Source organism: Podarcis bocagei, assembly GCF_964188305.1.
Source record: "Podarcis bocagei genome assembly, chromosome: 2".
NCBI classification, from domain to species: domain Eukaryota; kingdom Metazoa; phylum Chordata; class Lepidosauria; order Squamata; family Lacertidae; genus Podarcis; species Podarcis bocagei.
Window position 1 is genome coordinate 80,818,870 of NC_138126.1, and position 19,739 is coordinate 80,838,608.

Sequence of the window (19,739 nt, forward strand, 5' to 3'; positions counted from 1 at the left end):
CAATTGTTAATTGTGATTAGATCACTCTGGGATCAGCAGCCTTTCAGGGTTTGTTACAAATGGAACTGCATCACAAAGCATTTTAAACAGAATCCCGTTCAAGCACTACTACAATAAGGAAGCAAGTAGAAGGGGGGACTGTGTGTGTTGGAGGGGGGCGTGGTTCATCGTTTTTGGCTTCTCTACATCATGGAAACTGCTAGTTCACTGTCCTGCAAAGGGTGGAGCAAAAACTACATTGGAGATGGTCACAGTGAGTATTCACCAATTAAGCTTCGAAATAAATCTGATTTCATATAGTTAGTTGAACTTTTATAGATTATATGATATCGTTTTATGGTACACTGCCCTGTGTTCTCTTAGTAGAAGAGAAGAAATATTCATTCATTCATTCATTGCTGCTGCTGAGCCCAAAGACTCATTGGGTGATAAGAGCAAGTTGCTCTGCATAGGACTCGTCCTCCTTAGCTACATCTGGTCAAGGAACATAAGTGAACCTTGTGGAGAAGGGGAGATGCTTAGTAGAGTGTCTCACACCCCATCCTTGCACAGCAGCTGCCCAACAGCCCCACAGCCCTAGCAACTAGGTCTTACTATCTGACAGTTGCTTCCACCACCATCCTTCTCGGTCACCTACAGCCCCAGAAACAAAGGGGGAAACGGGATACTCAATTAAGTGTTAAAGCCCTGGTTCCTGGACCCACATGCTTCATGCCTCCAGCCAATCCCTTGCAATTTACACAGGAGTATAAAGCCAGCTCTCTGCTTCTCCCAGAGAGAACTGGGCAAATTCCTGGCTTTACGCACTCTGGTCTTATGACTTCCATTAGAATGAAACCCAAAGTGGTCTAGGCACATTGAGATTTCTGAATCCCAAGGGTGGCAATCACACTCTGCTTTCACTCGTCCAATTGTGAAACTTCATTAAGATTAAGTAAGGAAGAGGGCAACATGGTCCCACAGAATTATTAAAAACAGAAAGAGCCCAATGACTCCAAAAGCTGACTACTTCTGTCCTACTTACTAATAGCACAGTGATCTGTCTGCTTATGAGGAGGTAGCAAAGAGAGTCAGCTTCCTCTCTGGACTCTGATTGTAGAAGGGTCCAAGCTGCAATGGAAGATCTGCTTTTAAAGGCTCTCTCCCCTACCCTTGAGGGAAGACCTCAGGCTCTTTCTGACCAATAATAGCCAGGGACAGTTTGGCAGGTATACCACACCTCTGTTAGGTATATTTTGTCAGGTACATCACATACCTTTTTTTGCATTTGAATAAAGCTGTGGAGAACTCCAAACAGCTTGACACTTGAAAGAGAAAGAGGGATGCCTACCTGTGACCATATACACATAAACACTCCACTATAGTATTCGCATCAACCAGCTCACTAGGGTCCACATGTCACCCAAAGCCTGTCCATTCAATCACTGGGAATGCCAGCTCACTGTGCAGTCAAATTACCCACAAAGGGGCTTACATCATTTAAAGTTTCCAAATCCAAAACATTAATACATCATTAATAACAACAAAGTCAGATCCAGCAACAATGTCATCATAAAATCACACACGTACACACTGAAATAAGAAGCTACTCTTTATGACAGGAGTGGCTAACGTTTGGGGGGCCAAGGGCCTCACTGACGCATTGTCAATGCTCCAGGGGCCACATTTCAAAGTGGGCATGGCCAAAGTGTAAAAGTGGGTTTCTGCTTTTTTTTTTCTAGAACACAGTTTCGAGGTCTTCTGGATGGTTGCCAAAACCTTGTGGCATCACAGAATCACACCAGGGGACCATGAGAGTGGTAAAAAATATATTTTGGCATCACAGTGGGTTGCCTATGAGAGCTGTCAGGATATATATATATATATATATATATATATGTAGGTTTTGGTGTCTTCGGGTGTCTTCCCGTGTAAGAGTTGGGGTGTCTAGGCGACGTTTCGACGAGGTCTCACTCGTCATCTTCAGGCTGGTGCTTTCGGCTTCTTGTTACTAGAACAGAGCAGGATCTCAGTGTTTGAGTTCCTATAAATACTGTTGAGGGGGTGTGGTGTATTGCCTCCAACGTTCTGGGCAATACACCACACCCCCTCAACAGTATTTATAGGAACTCAAACACTGAGATCCTGCTCTGTTCTAGTAACAAGAAGCCGAAAGCACCAGCCTGAAGATGACGAGTGAGACCTCGTCGAAACGTCGCCTAGACACCCCAACTCTTACACGGGAAGACACCCGAAGACACCAAAACCTACATTCCTGTACCCGTGAAAATCTACGAAAGCTATATATATATATATATATATATATATATATATATATATATATATATATATATAATTTATAAGTTTTTTCTTAGAATCACTAATGGGGGGAGGGAGCCTGAAGGCTACAAAAAGCTTTTGAGAGAGCTGTATGCAGCCCACAGGTTAGCCACCTCTGCTATGTGATCTTTCACTGAAAGCTCTGGAGAAATAGAAGTTCTCTAAGGCCTGCTTAAGACGCAAAGGATGCCTAATTCTGAAAGCACTGAGGAGCATGCCACATTGCAAGTGCCCACCAGCCTGAGCACTTTCACCAGCAAACACTAAAGCAGGCTGACTGACACAGATCTAGGGTAGACAGAGGAGCTCCTTTAAGAACTGTTGTCCCAAATCATTCAGGGATTTAAAAGGATAGTCCCATGACTTCCCAACGTGCTCGTCCCATCAGTATTTCCCCCCACCCACCCCCAAACGTTACCACTACATTATTGTACAGACTTGCCCTACGGAAGTCAGAGCTCTGCTTCTAGAGAACATTTTCTACTCTTAACTGGTTCTCCTCGATGTATGTAGAAGAAATGCTGGACCTCGGGGGGGGGGGGGAGAAGAGTCATTTCCAAGTAGTTCTTAATGATCAATGTGGTTTTTGTTCTTAGGTTTCCTGGATGCTTAACAGGGGACTAAAACTACTAATATTGTCCTGGAGGTCACCATTCAATATGGTCTCCATTTGGGGGGCAGAAGTGGGTGGTGGAAACAGGTACTCCAGAAATGAGTTTATAAAGCTGTGATGTGTTGTACGATGTTGTTTGTATTCAAAGGTGATGTGGTCTCTTTTTTTTCTTTTTACTAACTCACTGCAATTCACCATGCATGCATTTCATACTGAATGCCATTTTATTTCTGTTTTTTATTAGTATGACCTGAATAAAAAGTTACAGGCGTGTGTGTGTGTGTGTGTGTAAACAGCACTTTGAATCTGTCCCCCAAATACAAGGGCAACCAGCACAACTGATACAAAAATCGGCGGGATACATTCTTACCTCCTCACCATATTCTGAATCTGTTTATTTTGTACCTGCGATGTGGGGTAAGCAAGCAAATAGCTCCTTAACACCAGGGAATTACTCATAAACATAATGGGAAAGAACACATCTAACTGTATTGTCATTAAACCAAAGCAGCTGAAATCTAAGGTACTTCTCCTAACAAAATTCCACACATGAACCACCCAAAATAATACACAGCTGGAGGGGGTGAGGGATAAACAGTACTAAGGACACTTTTTCTTAGAAGTATAAAGAAAGCCTTAGACAGCAAATATGCAATCCAACTCAGAAGCTCTTTGTGTATTTTGTTATTATTTTAAGTATAAAGATTAAAAACTGCACAATCTACATAGACTCGCAAGTTGTTTTGCAGTTTGCTACTGTGGCTGATGACTGACACAAAAAAACAGCTGACAGGGGGGAAAGCAATCAAATAAAAACATTCACATATATTTTTGTACTGCAGCATAAGCAAGGGTAGGGCCTGCTTGTTATTTTTAGGTGTGCTCCAACATGAATTAGGAGGAAGAGGAAGCAGCAGGATTTTGTAGCCTGTGGTATAAAAATGAGGTGTGAATTAGGGTTACATCCTTATTATGCTAGCAGTCACACACTCCCTCTCCCCCACCCAAGTGAAGTCATGGACTGCCTTACATGGTCAGATTACCCAATGCTAGACACACCCGCCCAACAAAATGCGCACACCCCTTGCTGCTGGAAGAGAAACTTGGTCTCCACTGAGATGAGAGAAGAAACACATCTCCCACACCATCCATTTCTCTCTCTCTCTCTCTCTCTCTCTCTCTCTCTCTCTCTCTGGCATTCCTCAACGGCTGAGCACCTCTTGGAACAGAAGGGAGTTTGTGCAGAGTTGGGCCACAGCCCTTTGCACTGCAGTGACTCACATGCTGGCTGTACAATGCTTTGGGAGGAGAAAAGAAAACACGCTGACACTCTGAGCTCATCAACAAACCACAAAGAACTCAGAAGTGTTTTCAGCTCCCATGTTTACCCATGCTCCACCCCATGGCAACATGTCAGTGCAGCATGACTTCCTCTTTCTAGTGTGGTTTTTGCCCCCACAAATACGCACCTCTCTTTGCTGCTTTCCGTTCTAACTAGGGCTGCTGGCTTAGCCAGCTAAATAGCTAGATTAACTGATCTAAAATGTACCCTTGACTAAATCAGGCAACACATTTTCTAAGATGTGTCATTTTTAAAAAAACAAAAATGTAAATATTTATGAAAACTATAGTAGCAGATGGCATCTCAGAAAAGACTATTTCACACAAAAGCGGGTACACTTCTATCGTAGTGCCTGCTGTAATTGGCCGCTGTTAGAATGGGGCCCTTGGTATGATCCTGCAACAATCTTTTTACCGTATTTTTCGCTCCATAAGACACACTTTTTTCCTCCTAAAAAGTACGGGGAAATGTCTATGCGTCTTATGGAGCATATGCACTGGACAGCAGAGGGATCCCTCGGCTACCGCTGCAGTCGCGAGCTGAGGGATGCCTCTGCAGCCGGAGCCATGGCTCCCGTCTGTCGCTCTCGCTCTGCTGGCTTCTCAGCGAAGTGGGATGAGGGATGGAAGGGGCTCCGTGTAAGGGCTCCCTTCGGTCCCTCCTCCCGCTTTGCTGGGAAGCCAGAAGAGAAGCCAGACGTGCTGCGCTGCTCTGCTGACAGCAGAGAAAAAATGAGAGCCGCGCAGTGCCTCTTGCTCTTCTGGCTTCATAGCAAAGTGGGAGGAGGGACAGAAGGAAGCAAGCAAAGCGAGAGCCGCTTACATGGCTTTTGTCCCGCTTTGTGCAGCTCTCACTTTGCTTGCCCATCTCTCCTCCCGCCTCGCTGTAAAGCAAGCAAAGCACCTGTTCCGGTGTCTCCTCCTCCTCCTCTTTTACAGGAAGGCAGGAGGAGGGATGGGCAAGCAAAGTGAGAGCTGCGCAAAGCGGGACAGAAGCCATGTAAGCGACTCTCGCTTTGCTTGCTTTAAAGCAAGAAAAGCGAGAACCGCTTACATGCTCGGCACAGAAATTTGTTTTTCTTGCTTTCCCCCGCTAAAAACTAGGTGCGCCTTATCGTCAGGAGCATCTTATGGAGAGAAAGTACGGTATGTTCTTTTCACACATACATACACTAGCCTTTGCCAAGCTAGTGCCCTCCAGATATTCTGAACTACAGCCATGCTGGCTGGGGCTGAAGAGGGTTGTAGTCCAGAACATCTGGCGGGCATCAGGTTGGCATAGGTTCAGCTAACCAAATACACACATTTTTCTCTTCAGTGTAATTGTTTATGCATATGGTAATTCATGCAGATTTAAAAATCAATCAAATAAAACTCAACTCTTATTCAACTAAAATTTCTTTACTTTGGTAGCAGTAGTTCTTTGTTACTGCTTTTTGAACTACATCCCACGATTTACGTACACAAAGATTAGCACAAGAACAATGGCATTTGCTAGCAGGTAGACACACCAGCCAGTCATTTCCAAATAGCAGAATGGTGCATTTTTTGCCAATAGGTGCTCTTGTTCTCCATTTCAAGACTGGGCTGCTGTGTTTATTCATAATTAGATTTACTTCCAGAAAAACATTCTAATTTGCTGCCAGAAATAGTAATCTGGAAGATCTACTGACACACACAATTCCCCTTACCATGACTGCATTAACATTCTGGTTCCTTGAAACAAAACATAAATATAGAACCCTCATTTATCCTGGAACAGTGCAGGCTGCCTCAGTTGTTTCCATAATGTCCTGCAGTGTATTCTTGGGGGGGTGGGGGCATCCGTACCTTTAGACCTGGCTATGTAACCCTCCCAGCACTCCCAGCAGTGCAGCACCCAGAGACTTCACAACAATTTATTGTCAAATTTGCCAACATTTCCCCAGCATGGGTTATTCCAACTTGCCTTGTTAATGCTAAAATGGCCCTCGAATCTGCACCCATCCCCATTATTCAGAGGAATTTTCATCGATTTGTCAATGTGGCCAACTTCATGTCTTCCCATTTCATCTTGGATATCCAGACCAATCACTATGTGTTTAGGAATCAGGGAGAAAGTGGGAAAAGAATGGGAGTGTTAAAAATAACATACTACAAAGAAGGATACATGAATCATTCTTTAGATACCTTTCTGATATTTTAAAAATTAGAATACAAATAAAATTATTTAATTAAGTCAGCAGTTAAGCTAATCAGAAAGCATAATCACCAGCAAGTTTCTCTTATCTCCCAAGTACTCCTTTAGTCATATATGGGCTCTGTTATCCGATGATTTGCAGATCTCCTCGTCTGAACTCAATAAGTACTCTAGGTGAATTGCATTATTAAGTATTTAGTGATTTGTTCCTAGGATATAGGTATCAATCCTTCTCTCCTGCTGCCTCTCATAGCAAGGTACAGGCCTTTTCTGTGGTGGCTCCTCATTTGTGGAGTGTTCTCCCCAGGACGCCTCACCTGGTGCCTTCATTACATATCTTTAGCTGCCAGGCTAAAGTGCTTCTCCTCCACCAGGCCCTTGGCTGATTAACATCCTATGTCCTTTTACATTTTGGGGTGTGTGTGTGTTTGTTATTGGTTTGTTTTTACTTTTGTTCTTATTTGTGTTAATGTATTTTGCGTTCTCATTTTATGGTTTTTTGTTGTGAACCTCCCTGTGATGTTTGGATGAAGGGTGGTGTACAAATTTAATCAATAATAACAAACAGCAAAAACAAAACAGCAGCAACAGAAGCATAATAGGGACAGGTTAAAACAGTTCAGCTAATGTTTTGTAAGGGCTGGGGAAAGAAAGTTTAATGAAGGATTTCTGCCTGGTGCCGGAAGACAGGTCCTAGGTGAGTCCCCCTGGGGAAGAATGTTCCCAAAATGCTTTTCTTTTACCTTAGGGACTATGTCACTTTAATACAGTGCCTTATACGCCATTGCCCAAATAAGTGTTTAGTAATAGCGGAAAGCAGCCATTCATAAAAGCAAGAATGCACTCTAAAGAGGACATTTTCTTCTTTTTTCCTAGAAAAAGAATGGAAGTGATTCATAGCAATCTGAACGTATTTTGAATTATGAAGCCAACATAGTGGTTACTCAACCACTACTGGCAAACACAGCCGCAAAAAAAAGATGTACTCACATTCACAGTGCAGATTCGGCAAACTGATGTTCAAATTTACTTCTATTTTACCACCACTCGTTTTGTCTGGATCATCCACGTAGAGCTCGTTAACACTGCAGGGGAGAGGAAGATAGGTGGTTTCATTTTAGACAGAATAGTACAAAAACCATTATTTGCGAGAGACAGGAAGAGGAAATCTCCACAGAAAGAGAACAAAGAGGGCTTTGCTGTAACATTGGTCATACAAGCTTCAAAGCCATATCATTCTTTAAAAAAACAACAACAAACAAACAAATCCTCCAAAAAGAGATATACAGTGGTACCTCAGGTTATATATGCTTCAGGTTACACACGCTTCAGGTTACAGACTCCGCTAACCCAGAAATAGTACCTCGGGTTAAGAACTTTGCTTCAGGATGAGAACAGAAATCGTGCTCCGGTGGCAGCGGAGGCCCCATTAGCTAAAGTGGTGCTTCAGGTTAAGAACAGTTTCAGGTTAAGAACAGACCTCCAGAATGAATTAAGTTCTTAACTCGAGGTACTACTGTACAATGAAGAACTGCAGATCCAAAAGTAATTTAAAGGTATCTTGCTCTCATTTAAGTCAGGGAGAGGGGTATGGGTTTGAATATACAATGGTGTTAAACATAAAAAATGTTACCACAAAGCCCTCCTTACCAGCCCAAGTAAAATTAAATGCTTTATAAATGAAATAATAATGTCAGGTGTCATATTGCCTCAATCAAAAGTCAGAACATACAGTAACAGAAGTGAGGCCCAAGATGATGACATTTTAGCCACTGAACTAGAAGGTCAGAGTGACACTCTTCCCTTGGCTCTCTGTGAAAAACTGTACCTGAAATTACTGTTTTCACATTACCTAATTGCAAGTCCAGCCTTGAATGACCTCTTCCATTTCAATTTTGGAATTATTAATTGAGCTAAGAGATCCTTGTGGAACATTTCTGGCCTGCCAGCATATAAACGGAAAAGGGACAATCTTATATATGGTCCTCAAACTAAAAAGGTGCAGAGTGTACACTTTGTCCCCCCCAAAGTAGCCATACACACTTGACATATCTAAACAGGAAGGAAGAGGGACTGCATCCATAGACCCACCCACCCAAGAATCAGAAGAGCCAGTGTGGTATAGTGGTTAGAGCGCTGAGCAAGGACCTGGGAGAACAGGGTTCAAATCCCCATTCTGTCATGAAGCTCTCTCGGTGAACTTGAGCCAGTCACTCTCTCTCAGTCTAACCTACCCCACAGGGTTGTTGTGAGGATAAAAGTGCAGAAGAGAAGAAGTGCTTGCATCGCCTTAAGGCAGGCATCCCGAACCTTTGGCCCTACAGATGTTTTGGACTACAATTCCCATCATCCCTGACCACTGGTCCTGTTAGCTAGGGATCATGGGAGCTGTAGGCCAAAACATCTGGAGGGCTGCAGTTTGGGGATGCCTGCCTTAAGGTCTCTGGAGCAAAGGTAGGATATAGATGTAAAAATAATTAATAAATAAATAAGCTGGAACAGATCCAACTCGTAGAGGGGATGCAATCAGGAGACACAATCCTGCTCAGCCCAACAAGACCTCCATATTCTCAGAAATGAAGAGGCTTGATGTACATTCATGGAATTCCAATGCTTAATTCTGTGCAAATATTTCCTCTTAAGACAAAAAATAGACTTTAAGTATGACAGGCCATAACTCCTACTGGTAAATATCTATATTTAATTTTAAAATGAAAATATGCATAGGAACTATAACAGTAACATGAATGAATTAAACCTATAAACACCTAACAAACTAACAATAACAAATACATGATGCATTAACATAGAGAGCTACAATTACAATATATAAAGGATTCGATTGGTATAGCATGAAGTACCCAGAAAACGAGAAATGATAACCAATTAGCATAGGAGTGAAGATCTGAGTGATGCACCTATTCCCATCACAGTCATCCTGGGTCACACCTTCTTTCCAGCAGGTCTTTCTCCATTTCACTTCTGCCTGTTGCTACCACTCCCTTCATTCACTCATGGCAATTATGTCTTTTTCAATTTATCTGACTTTGACCTTTTCCTCGCTGCATCTTTCACATTCATTCCTGACGACAGCTTCTGCTTTGAACAGAGGTTTCCAAATCTTGTCACAGAGAACCCTTTGTAAGTTGAGGAAATAAATACCCATGCCTTCTTATGTGTAACCAACACCAATGAAATGTATCATGTCTTAAAATTAATTCTATTTCTCCACACACCCATGTGAAAGGTAGCAGCTAAGGGAAATGAAATAAGGGGAAACAAAAGCTTTGTAAAAACAAAACAAAACAGAGAATGGTCACATTCTTTTCCAGCACTTACTCTGACTAGAGCAGGTACAGTGGTACCTCGGAAGACAAATGCCTCGCAAGACGAAAAACGCGCAAGACGAAAGAGTTTTCCGTTTTTTGAGTCGTTCCGCATGACGAATTTCCCTATGGGCTTGCTTCGCAAGACGAAACGTCTTGCGAGTTCTTGCGAGTTTGTTTCCTTTTTCTCAAAGCCACTAAGGCGTTAATAGCCGCTAAGCCGCTAATAGCAACTTCTGGAAGTTGAACGAAGTGCAGAAAATGGACCACAATTCTTAATGAATAATGGAAGAAAGTTTGCAGTGGAATAGTTGACAGAAGCTGGGGGTGTTCGGCTAAAGTGTTTTCCCTGTTCATGGAGGGCACATTCCTCTTACTTTAGAGAGAGGGTCAGAATTTCTGATTGAGTAACAGGTCACACTACAAGTTTTGTGAGGAAGATCATTAGTGTCAGGTGAACAAGTTCAGAAGTGCTACGTAACTTCAGTTGGCTGCCTCACCTTCACAGAAGCAAACATATAACCAATCCCTCTTAAATTTAGCCCAAAGAGCTATTGGTAAGCATTGCTCAACTTATTTTTTGAGTGATTAATAAGCATGACACGGGGTGGGGGTGGGGAATATGTCTGCTCACGGATGACCTAGTTTGCTGTTCCCTCACTACAGCTCTATGTTCTGATACAAAGAATTAAGCCTTCAAAATAATTTCTCATCGGCTGATTATGTAGTCCTCCGGATTAAGTAACACTGTCCTTCCAGATCCCAGGAGTGATGTCAACCAGGACAAGCATTAATCCTCATTAGCAATGTACCTATCTGCACTCAAGTAGTGCTTCCTGTGGGATGCCCGTTTGCCAGACAGCCTGTTTCATAACAAAGCCTTGCTGCTTCCTTCTCATCTCTTCCTAGATCTATGAAATCAAAGCCACACCCATCCTGTCAGTTACATTCTGTTTATTAAAAAACAAAACAAAAAACAGCCTCTCAAAACTCACTCCAAGGCAGTCCAGCATTGCAGGTTTGACATTTATATTACTAGTGAATACAGGTAGCCAAGTCAACCTTAAGTGGGAAGCTTGTGTCAATCTGTAGTGTTCTTCAGGAACCTGTTTTGTGATTTGGTCTTTCTTTCTTTCTTTCCCACAAACATCTAGAAAACTTCAAGTGAGGTAACAATACAGCTCTAGTGCAGTTTAGTGCTTTGCTGCAGAGATTATTAACTCTTTCCTTTTTTAAATTTTTTGACAGTTCCTCAGCTGGTAACACGTATCCTCCCTCTCCTACAAGATCTTCTTTTCACCTGGAAGGGTGTCCCTTGGGACCTCAAATTCCTCTTAAATCTCAGTGCTGGGTCCCTATTTGCCCTAAATCCCATGTACCCTAGTTAGTGCCCCAGAAGCTCTCTTTGGGTGCCCAGATTGTATGAGAAGAGATTTGGAATTCTCCAGCACTGTACAGAAATTCAGAATTTTTTTTAAAAAAACACCTTTGATGTTACCCTTTCAAAGCAACCAAGAAAGCTGAAATGTGCAACACTGTTTTGGAGGGGTCACTTTCTGTCAGCTTGTCTATGCTGAACCACCACAGGAACTGCAAAGGAAGAAAAAAGTTGTAGGCACCAGGGGGAGGCAAGCATCACTTTTCTCCAGGACTTGCAGCCAGTACTTCAGATAAATGGAAAAAAGCATTTCCCCCATGTGGCAGAAGCGTTAAAAACTTAACATTTGTTGGGGCCAACTCAAACAAGGCTGGGGCTTGATGCTCAGCGAACTTGCACTGTACAAGGAGCTTTCAGGGACAGTCTGGCCAGACCTACAAATTACATAAGCAGCAGCTGCAGAGAGGGGTTTAGGTGAGAGAGGAGTTTGCCCCAAGAAGGAGAGGCTGGTTCCTGAAGTGAGGCCTCTGTGAGAGATATTTTGGGATAGCAGTCAACTCAAGAGAATTTGCACATATTTTTCTTCTTCAGTCACATTAAAGGATTTCAACACATCTAAATCTCATCATCTTTCAAAAGCAGAGGGGGAAAAAGAAAGTCAGACTAACGCCTTGTTTTAATGTTTTCAAACAGATTTGCAGCACAGTCTAGTTCTTCTATTTTCTAATGACTACCTATCAAATTCCTCCTAATCCTTTCCCTTATTGATGTTAAGAATAACACCTTTAGTAAGAATGTTCTCTAAAGCTTCTTCACTGACCCCCACCTTCCAAACCCACCATTAAATCTGAGAAAAAATTGCCATCCAACACCACTTAATCTCAGGCTACCCAAGTGTCTCAAATACATTTTCTATTGTTCCTTCCCACCCTTCATAATTCTTGCAGTTGTAGTTTCCTGCATCTCCATTCCTCATTCACTAAGAGAGGGGTATGCCTGACACAGAGGCCTTAGTTTCCAGGCCTAGGTTTGGAACAAGAGGCAAGTTCTTTTTTTAACAGCAGTGTTGCTTTGCTACTTAAAAATGCATGCTGTCTCAAACATATTTGCTACTTCCTCATTTTAAAAAGTCATTGCTCATTGCTCAAATCAAGAATGTAAAAAACAGACTGGACAACTAAGAAAGGAAGTATAGTTCTCAGACAAAAGAAAATGGAGGTCAGATGTCAACATTCATCTGAGTCAGTCATCATAATTGGCACCATAGCACACAGACTTCCACTTCCTGTTAACCCACACAAACACACACAGAAGAGGATGAATGGCATAACCCAACCACTTCACAATCTTGCAACACCTTTCATTATAGTATCTCAAAAGTGTTAAGTGAGCATTAATTAAGCTGATGAAGCAGCCAGACCAATACGGTTATTCTTACTTTAAAAGTTTGGCATAAGAAGAAGCAAAAGCCAAGTTATTTGCCCAAGGTCAGCCAGTCATACCATTAGGAAAGCAATACAGGAGACTAATGCCATCATTTCTTTCAAGCCATTAAATCACACTCCCTCAACTAGAACAATTGACACTTTAAACCAGCAATTTTCAAACTGTGTTGAAGGAATTCTTTAGTGTTGCAGAAGCGTCTTCACCCCAGAAATCAGTGCTGCTGGATAAGCCACTCTAAAAGTTAGCTTGCCTACTATTACTGATTCCCACCCCCTGCAATGCGCAGCAGCATGAGACAGTAGTGTATGTTCTAGGGCATACTCTCCATTTACACAGGTGACACCAGGGAGCAATGTGCCCTAGAATCCTCCAAGAGAGACATCCTCCAAGAGAGCCATCATAGAAACTTTGCAAACTACTACCACAACATACCAGGCTGCATTCACAGGAACCAAAACAGAGATTCATGCAAGAAGAAAAGGCAGCCCACATCCTATGATCTAAAATCATTCTGCTTCATGCCCTGTGTTTATTGTTCAAAAGCACAAGCTCATTGGAGGAGATAGTCTAGGAAGAAGTCTGGCACTGGCCTCCTTCATGAACACTGCACCATACCTGCAATCTCTTCCCCAACACTTTTATTTGTAACACATAACAGTGATTTTGTAGCAATGCATCGGTACAGTTATCTTGCCTGATAACTTCTTTCTGCAAAAGCCAAACCTAGCTACTTCATGATCACGTGCAACAGTTGCTTCCTAATCTTATCCTATATTTTCTGCACACATTCTCCCCACCCCACCCCACCCCTTTGCACAAATTGCTGCATTTTTAAAAATATGCACAGCAGAGGCATACCAAGGCTCACTGCACCCTTTGCAAGGAGCTGTATTGGTGCCCGCCCACCCCATCCCTTGTGCCCTTGCCAGAGGAGTCTGTGCACCTCACACAGCTGCCCAGAGCAGAAGAGGAGAGGCCCAGGGAGTGTGGGGTTGGCCAGGCAGGCTCCAAGCCATTCCTAGCCAGAGTGGAGAGGTGCAATTTTTGTAACCCCCTGGGCCTGGCTCCTTGGCAAGGGCCAACCCGGCCAACCTCAAAAATCTTAACTGTGTAAGTTTGCAGACCTAGATGTTCATTTATTGCATCTCACACAAAAACGAAGTTGCTGCAGAGGAACCTACTATCGCCATGCATCCTCAACTGTAACCTAATGACAAGCACACCAAAGGAACTAATTATTTAAAAGATGTGCATGGAATAAACACTAGATTTTTAAACAGATATGCAAGGACCTGTTGTGCTCTTTATCCTCTTTGCTATGACAATTCTCAAGTTCTTTACTTGCAGCCGCAGATTTGCACACAATCTGCACCAACTAAACTACTTTGCAATGGACCATTGGCTTTCTCTTTTTAAAAATACAGTGGCTGCTAGGTCACTCACAATTATGTAACTAGCAGCAACAAGGTGCTCCTAATACCAAAAAGAGCTGTGGCGCTATCTCATCTTATGCCATTCTCACAACAACTCTGCAAATTTTGCTACAACCCCACTGTGTAGCTATCAATTAGTTGCGGCATACACTCGGCTAATTACTTCATTCCTCCTTAATTGACGAATGTATGGAAAGACTCTTTAAGTCACTTCTGCAGAGTATTAATTAGGTCAAAAAGTACGTGGCTATTTTCTCACCAGTTATACTATTACAATAACAACAGCCAGCAGTTAGGCTACAGAACTGGGTTAACTATGAAATAGGTTATTTGATTTATGGTGCATCAGCAAGATGACGCAGGGTAGGCCGTTAAAAATTACAAGGAGTGCCTACTGATGGCTCTCAACCTGCCACCAATCCTGCCCAGGAAATGCCAAAGGCATTTAACACTTGCAGCTGTATTTCCCTAACCACGTGAGTCACTCACTTAGTGGGACAGGGTACCTGTTTGTGACTGTCAACTTCGCAAAAATCCAAATGTGGAACATTGACCTCATTTCCTTTATCCGTCCTTGGAGTCAGAGCGCTCATCATCATCCTTGTGAGGGTTTTTTTTACATGTCAATGGAAAATAATAGCTCTGAAGGAAAAAGTTTCCTTTGGAACATGCTCACAAATACGTTTTTAGAAACCTTCAATCAAAATCTTTCACTTTGATCCTTTCAAAATTTGGGTATTTAATCTCAGCTCCGGGGCAATTAGAAAAAACAGGAATATTTAATAGGAGAGTTTTCTTTCTACTAGGGATGGAGGGGAGGCGGTATTCCGAAGTGGGTTCACTAGTCGAAACTTGTAAGGAAAAAAAAGGATAGCTGACCCTCATGGGATCCCTGAGACCCCAGCAGTTGCATTTCTAACTATATGGAGTTATTATCTGTTGCTGTTGTTGTTATTTTTAAATAAAACAAATGAATAGTTTTTGTTTTTAAAAAAACAGCCCTTAGAGCACTTTGTAAAATTGCAGGTAGTTTGATAGTAGGATTGTGTGCAGATTTAGAAAAGGAAAAACAAATTAATATGGAAATGGGACAGAACAGACACACAAAAGCAAGGCATACTGAACTCTGACTGATTCGGTCATCCTACTTTCTACCCTCAGAGAACCAGGATTTAGGTTTGGTCAATGTCTGGATAAGAGATTACTTGGGAACCCTATGCACACCACTCTGCGTTTCCTGGAAGAAAAGTTAGATTTAAGTGTAACAACAAAAGAATAAATTCTTTTAACAAAGCCCTATTGAAATAGATGTCAATTTCTACCTCCCCTTAGTAAGGCATACAGGGTTACCATTTCAGAGATTCATCAGTGGATACCACTTCTGGTAAGGATGCATTAATGTCCCCCAATGTATGTTCACTCCAGAGAGGACTGATCCTTTAAACACACTCCACGCAATCACACATCAAATGGATATGTGAAGTGCCTGCTGTTGCTACTCAGCTTCCTTCACCCGCAAGCACCAAAATTTATCTGGGTAGAAGAAGGTGGAGGCACCAAAGGTCAGGGGGTTCACTGAAGAGGTAGAGGTCAAGTGATGGTCACCATCACTTACTTTCTCCTGTCCCATATAAATTTGTAGGCTTTGGGTGAGTAGGACACAGAAAGGGGAGCTCAACCAATACCTACCAGCAAATAGCCTACTTTTAACAGCTCTACTCTTTTAAAGGAGTTCACATACTGGACACTTAATCCCCATTCTGAAAGCTAGATAAATGCTAGTCAACCAGAATAGTATTGCAGCAGAGCCAGGGGTTAAACAACTGGAGCCCTAGTGCATCTCTCTACCATATCCTTTCAGATACAAACTACTAGGTGCTTATAGAAATAATGTTATCTTAAAAGTTACTAATGGAGTTGAAACCCATTCAAGGACATGCACAATGGAGAGAAGGGAAATCATGCCATAAGTAAACTTTAATTTTTACTGCAATAAGAAAATGGGGCAAACATAATAATTCTGCAGGGGCTCAGGCTCAAAAGCATACTATCTCAGTATTGTTGGTAGAGTTATGCCCCATGCTTCCTACAGTGGATGCAGAGAATATGTGGTTGTTAAGATCAGTACCAGTGAAGTGAGCAAAAGCAGACTCCAGGTCAAATAGCATGGGTTCTAGCAGATCTCAATCCTACTCCAAAAATTCTGTGGGCCATACCAAAATCTGCCAGGTTTTATTTAGTTATATTTAGAACATTTCTTATCCCATTTTTCAGCTCAAAGGCTCTCAGTGCTGTTAACAAAGAAGCTTTGTTTTGAGAAGTGGTATCCTAGCATCCTTCTTCGAGACTTTTGGCATCCCTGCTGCACATTTACCTGGGGCTGAAACACTTTTCATGCTTGTTCTACTTACACTAAGAAGCCTTGTACATCTCCACAATACTTTTGACCTTTCTGCACAAAGCCTGCTGCATTTGTACATTGTGTTTTAACCCTTGTGGGCCAATCCACATTCACAAGAATATCTGAGCACCAGATAACATTAAATTATTGGGGAACGGCAGGCATCACACCAGGTAAAATTGAGATTCAGCCAATATAATTTCCAAGGAAATCCATTGCTTGGGGCCAGGAAAACAGAATTCCATGTGTGGAGTTTACAAATGACTAGCATTCAACCATCAGTGGCCTATACATGCCTCTGGCTTAAACCTCTGGATCTCGCAATAGCGTAGCTATTCCCACATTACCACACTTCACAACAGTGTTGCTTTGGGGGAATGTCTTCTTTGATTGCACAATAACAAACACACCAAAGGAGTCGCAATATAATAGCCAGTACCGGGAAAGCAGGTTGAGTTTCCTCAGTGCACAACTGCATAATAATTTGAACTATGAACAAGCCTAACTTTTTGATTAGCGATATGAAAGAAAAATTTGCCTGGGGAAGATTACACAGTTGCGAAAGGCAGAGCAGAAAGCCTGCAGGGTAATAATACTAGGCCAAGTAACAATCTATCCTTACTGTTTTCTACAAGTGCCTTATATTAGCCAAGCCTCACAATACTCTCGTGATATCGGTCATTGTGCTTACTCCTTTCTTCCTACAGATGTGAGACACGGAATGAGTTGGGGGATTGGTATGTGTTGCTCCCAAGGCTGATATTCCAAACTACAATATACTCATTAGTCTTTCCAATTTTCATTCCAGTTGCAAAAAGATCATATGTACCAATAAAATGCCAAGGTTTCCTAGAGGGACATGCAGTAAAATGTGCCCAGCGACAACTACAATAGATTTGCCAAATTCCTAGATGCTGCCTTTTTGTCTCGGAGCCGAATTACCAGATGCCAAGCTCAGCCTCACACTTACTTTCAACTGCCTTCAAAACATATCCAATGCAGTTTGTTACATTATATGCTGGAACTTCATTAAACTGGGACTAAGAATAGGGTGGGACGCAGGTGGCGCTGTGGGTTAAACCACAGAGCCTAGGACGTGCCAATCAGAAAGTCGGTGGTTCGAATCCCCGTGACGGGGTGAGCTCCAGTTGCTCGGTCCCTGCTCCTGCCAACCTAGCAGTTCGAAAGCACGTCAAAGTGCGGACTTCCGGGTTAGCGCGATCGGCAAATGGCGGATTCCCTCCGAGCTCCGGAGGGAATCGGCTTTGTAGAAGACGGGTCCTGCCGCGGCGGCAACACGGGGACCCTCAGAAACCACAGGCGCGGAAGCCTGTGGACCTGGTAACCTGGCAGGCACCATTTGCACCCTCCCCAACCAGCGAAGAAGCCTTTTTAAAGGCTTCAGAGCCGGTGACGGAGAGTGGCGTGGTGCTGTCAGTGGATCGCTTCTTCTACGGAGTGAAGCCGCGAGCCATGGCCGGAGAGCGCTGACTTCTTTGAACATTTGGGCTCTAAAAGTAACAACCCGTGAGTAATACGGAAATTGGACTTAAAAATCTCTTTTAATTGAATTTGGTACGACCGGGGGAGGTGCTAAAAGGAAGTCCGCCTCCCCCGCCCTTGCAGGCATTTTTAAAGCAAGAATCGGATAACTAAGGTTGTGAGACTGTTTCTCTCTCGTTGGGATAAAAATCTTTAATTCCACGATTTGGCTATATAAGTTTTGTGCTGGAGGACCAGAATTGACTGTGTGAGTTGAAGTTTAACCCCCCCGGATCCGGGAGCGACCCGAGAGTGAGCCTGTGGAGGATTTAAATAGAGTTTGACAGCTGTCAAATGAGCTGTCAAAGTCAGGAAATTTGGCTTTGTGCTATATCTACCGGTTATTTTTGTTACATTGGACTTTAAGCTTTTGGAAATAAGAAATAAGAACAAAATAACCTGATTGTTGGATACTGTAACCAGAATCCCTCTAGAGGGGGTTCTGAGATACTACAATGGCTGCAGATGGAAAAGTACAGGCAGAGTTGGATAGAGTGTTTCATTTCCTGGGAATATTGCAAGAGTTGAGTGATGTTATGACTACAAATCTTACAACCTTGAATTCTAAAGTAAACAACTCTGCTGAAATCGGTGAGGATTTGATTCAAGAAGAATCTGCAGCTGGAGAAGAAGAAATTTGTGTTGTTTTTGAGGAGTCGAATGGAGGAGCTGAAATGCAGCAAGTGGAGAAGGACAACCAGGGGCCTGTCAGGATGGAAGTTAAGGAAAGCAAGGTTCGGATGATGAAAACTTGGTATGAAATGGAGAATGAAGATTGGGGACTCTCTCCTATGGGGAGTCCGAAAGACTTTTGGATTACAAATTCGATAAAGGTGAAGATTGAAGCATTTGGGACATTTGGGACATTGGTATCTGAAAAGATCAAGAAACAAGATCTGGACCTTTTCTCTGAATATGGAGGCCTGGTTGGAAAAAATACAGACCCTAGTGGGTCAAAGCTGCTCCGAGACTTGATGTTCAACATGAAGGATTGTCAACAAAACCGGCTGAAAGGGACTGAAAGAGACTTAAGGGCCTCGGACGTGATAGACCCAGGCTAAGAACTGATAGACTGAAAGACAATTTTTGGGGAGCAAAACCGGGGAAGGGGGGGAGAGTTTGGGAATCCAAAGGGGTATAATTATATGTTTTTATTGGACAAATTGTTGGGTAACAATTATAAAAATTGGGAAACTCGTGAAAGGGAACTTGGGACGACCTTAGAAAAAGGTGTAAATGTTATGTATTAAAATGAGGTTTAGAAGTTTAAATTTGATAAATTAAGATAATTTAAGTAAAATGTTAATAAGGGATAATTTGGGGATAAGAACTTGTTGAGTTAATTACTGGAATAGGGATGCAAGAAGGGGAGGTGGGGGAAGTCCGGGAAAGTGGTTAAGAAAGTAAGATTTTAAAACTATATTTGTTTTGTGTGTGTTGTGTGTTGTGTTTGGAAAACCCTAATAAAAATTTTATAAAAAAAAAAAGAAAGCATGTCAAAGTGCAAGTAGATAAATAGGTACCGCTCCGGCAGGAAAGTAAACGGCGTTTCCGTGCGCTGCTCTGGTTCGCCAGAAGCGGCTTAGTCATGCTGGCCACGTGACCCAGAAGCTGTATGCCGGCTCCCTCGGCCAATAAAGCGAGATGAGCGCTGCAACCCCAGAGTCGGCCACGACTGGACCTAATGGTCAGGGGTCCCTTTACCTTTACTTAAAAACCAAAAAGGAGTATCACCTCTGAAACACACTATTATACAAATAC

At 42.6% G+C, this 19,739-nt stretch overlaps 1 protein-coding gene across 1 annotated transcript in view; it reads right to left on the reverse strand.

Annotated features, from left to right (window-relative positions):
- Window positions 1–19,739, reverse strand: part of ERGIC1 (endoplasmic reticulum-golgi intermediate compartment 1) — a 72,480-nt gene that overhangs the window by 18,105 nt on the left and 34,636 nt on the right. The window contains exons 4-5 of the mRNA XM_081178795.1: window positions 7,443–7,537; window positions 6,222–6,346 (exon numbers count right to left, since the gene is read on the reverse strand). Of these exons, the coding sequence (XP_081034921.1) occupies window positions 6,222–6,346; window positions 7,443–7,537 (220 nt within the window). The remainder of the gene's footprint in view (window positions 1–6,221; window positions 6,347–7,442; window positions 7,538–19,739) is intronic.